The 3,061-nt window shown below is 41.5% G+C and overlaps 1 protein-coding gene across 1 annotated transcript; it reads left to right on the top strand.

Moving 5' to 3' along the window:
- Positions 1-658: 658 nt before the first annotated feature.
- LOC121966828 (transcription elongation factor A protein 2-like) lies at positions 659-3,055 on the top strand (the record flags this gene model as incomplete). Its single annotated transcript, XM_042516897.1, has 5 exons — positions 659-931; positions 1,726-1,788; positions 2,358-2,463; positions 2,672-2,765; positions 2,914-3,055. Coding segments are annotated over exons 1-5 (474 nt in total), but the record flags the coding sequence as incomplete, so codon positions are not given.
- Between the last annotated feature and the right edge of the window lie 6 nt (positions 3,056-3,061).

Genomic DNA, 3,061 nt, shown 5'->3' with positions numbered 1-3,061 from the left:
TACTACTTAATAGTAATAATAATTTAATAATTTTGCAATTTATGGGACTTTTCTTCTTTTCTATCTTCAATCTTTCCATTTTCTCAGGTGTCACAGCTTTAACTCTTTAAAACCTGAGCACATTTCTTTTTTTAAAAACACATGGCGAGAAGCCACCGAGCAGCTTAAAAAGAAATGTAAATTACCTTTAAATAAACAAAAATAAAATAAATAATAAATAAAAGCAAAGTTTAAAAAAGAGAGAAAATGATAATATAATTATAAGAATTATACATGTAGCTTTTCTTTTTTGTAATAATATCTAATAATTACCCCAAAGCTAACTGTCAGGTCACTTCTGTGTCACCTTCAAGTGGTCTTAAAATTCACTCAGGTTTCAGAGGTTTAATGGTGTCAATGAAAGGGGCAAGAAAGTCCAGATCCAGGTGTCAAAGAGTTAAAAAAAACAAACAAACAAACAGGATCCTGATGCAACAGCCTCCAATAATCCCTCCACAACTTCTGTCCAATAATATGGCAGATTCATTTTTCCAGTCATCGCTTTTAACGATGAATGAGGTGCTCACCTGGAAATCAGATGTCTCCCCAACAGGTGTCCTCTGTCTGCAGGACTGCTGAGTCTCCTTTAAAAGTTGTCCAAAGTTGTCCCAGGCTGCAATTTGGGGTTTAAAAAAACTACATCTCCCAGCGTCCCCCAGTGACACACAACAACAGGCGAGAGGGAGGCAGCAGCCGGCAGAGAAGGAGACAGACAGACTGCGTAAAGACAAGGACAGAGAGACACGGGCAGAGTTTTTCCTCCATCCATGGGGGGTTCACACCGCGCGCAGGAGGACAAGTGACGGACAGAAAGCCGCGCAACATGCCGAAGAACCAGGAAGTGGAGCGCATCGCCAAAAAGCTGGATAAAATGGTGCACAAGAAAAACACGGTGAGCGCGACACAGTTGCTGCATCCGCACAAAGCGCGCGATCAGGTGATGAGCTGTGCCTTTAACTGCTGAGAGAGGGAAATTTCTGGAAACCCGCTGCGTTTAAACTCTGCGCGAACATTTCCACTTTTCTGCTCTAATGTCGCGCAGAAAAAATCCCGATGCTGCTGGTTTGGGAGATTTTTGAAGGAAAAAAAAAAGTTTGGCAGTAAATCAGTGCAGCTATTGGTCAAGAAGCTGCCAATTAAATCAGCCGCACCTTGAATTCATTATCTTGTCAGCTCACTGCAGAGTTTGTTAACCCTTTGAAGCCTGGACATCACTTTGTTGTGCTGCTTTCAAACGCTTTAGGTATTTAAACCTTTTCACTTGCAAATTTCTTTTTAATTTTTAATAAATGGGAAAACAGACAGTGAGCAACTTGAGGAGAAATGTTCGACAAATTGCTAGAAAAAAACTATATTTATAATTATAACAATTGCATGTTTAAAAACATGTTACAAAATAATGTAATTTCAAGCACTTTTTTCTTTGTGTTATTTGCCCTGTTTAACTTCCTTTTTTCTTTTTTTAATTTTCAGGTACTTTTTTGTACTTTTTACGAATTTCCTGCTAATTTTTAAGTCACTTCTTTCGTTGCAAAATAAAACATTTTAAAAAGTTATCTCACTAAAAAGTTCCCTTCATTTGCTGATAACTATTTACCTTTTTCTGCACTGAATATTAAAATATGACCAGCGAGGCGTTCTGGGTGAGACGGTGATGTGAAGGTTCGCCTGTTGTTCTGTGTGCAGGACGGAGCTCTGGACCTGCTGCGGGAACTCAAGAACATCAAGATGTCTCTGGAAACCCTGCAGGTAATAAACTCTGTCCCTCTGCATCAGGGTTTGACCAGTATTCAGGGCCAGTACACATACCGCTTAATAGTACTTAATGCCAGCGATAACTGATATTTGGAACCGATATGCATTTACAAAAACAATGAAAATATTTGTCGAAATGTAGGATTTGGAATATAACAAAACTCTGACACAGAACTTTGTTTAAATGTCTTTTTGCATATGTGTAAAATTCCCAGAAACATTTTTTAAAATAAAGTTCAATGAAAATTCCAATAAAAAATGAATAAATCAAAATATCTCCCTGAGGTTTTAGAGTAGCAGGTCCTCCCATGCTGACATTTGTTTGCATGTTTTGCAGACAATATGCAAACTTTTTAATTCATTTATCGGCAATCATTAAAATAAAACAGATTTTTTTTGTTTTGGTCACAACCTCCACCAAATACATGAAAACAAACTCTAAAGTTCAAGTTTTTGATTTCTTGGGGATGAAAATTTCTTTCAGGTGAAGTTTAAATTTTTAAAGAGGAACTCATGAACCTCATACCAGTTTTTCGTGGTTTTTATTCGTCCCTCCTGCTCAGTCGACCAGAGTCGGGATGTCGGTGAACGCGGTGAGGAAACACAGCTCAGATGAAGAAGTTCAGACTCTGGCCAAAGCTCTCATCAAGTCCTGGAAGAAACTGCTGGGTGAGTCCTCGTCTGAGCTGTTCTTCTGCCTCCATGAGAAACGGACTCATTCGAGTCTCAGCTCACGACCGTCAGGAGAAAGTTCGGCTCCTCACGCGTTAGAACAACTCATTTATCAACATGTTCGTGAATCAGCCGGTGGCGTCATCATACTGTGAGCCACAGATGAGTCTTTTCGGCTCGAGCTCATCGTGTTTTGTGTCTGCAGACGGTTCAGAGGGGAAGTCGGAGGAGAAGAAGAAGGAGGCCTCTCCGGTGAGGTCATCGTCCACCTCCAAGGACTCGGGCAGCAGCGAGAAAAGGTCTGTCGCACGGTGACGGTTTGTGAAAGTTTGTTTTTCTCACGTCACGGCGCTTTTATTGACAGAAGAGGATTTAAAGTGGAATTTTGTCGCATTTGTCTCACTCCAAAACTAACTTTTTCATGTTTTTCCTTCTCTTACTCGGCAGTAAGAAGTCCGGCGACGCCCCCACCACGCCCACCACGCCCACCTCCCTCACCACCGCGACCCTCCCCCCTCGGGTCACTTCCTTCCCCCCTCCCCCCGTCACCACCGACAGCGTGCGGAACAAGTGCCGAGAGCTGCTGGTGGCCGCG

This window comes from Plectropomus leopardus, unplaced genomic scaffold, assembly GCF_008729295.1.
Source record: "Plectropomus leopardus isolate mb unplaced genomic scaffold, YSFRI_Pleo_2.0 unplaced_scaffold26017, whole genome shotgun sequence".
Lineage (NCBI taxonomy): Eukaryota > Metazoa > Chordata > Actinopteri > Perciformes > Serranidae > Plectropomus > Plectropomus leopardus.
Note: the sequence above shows the minus strand (reverse complement) of the source record. Positions and strands in the feature narration are given on the sequence as shown.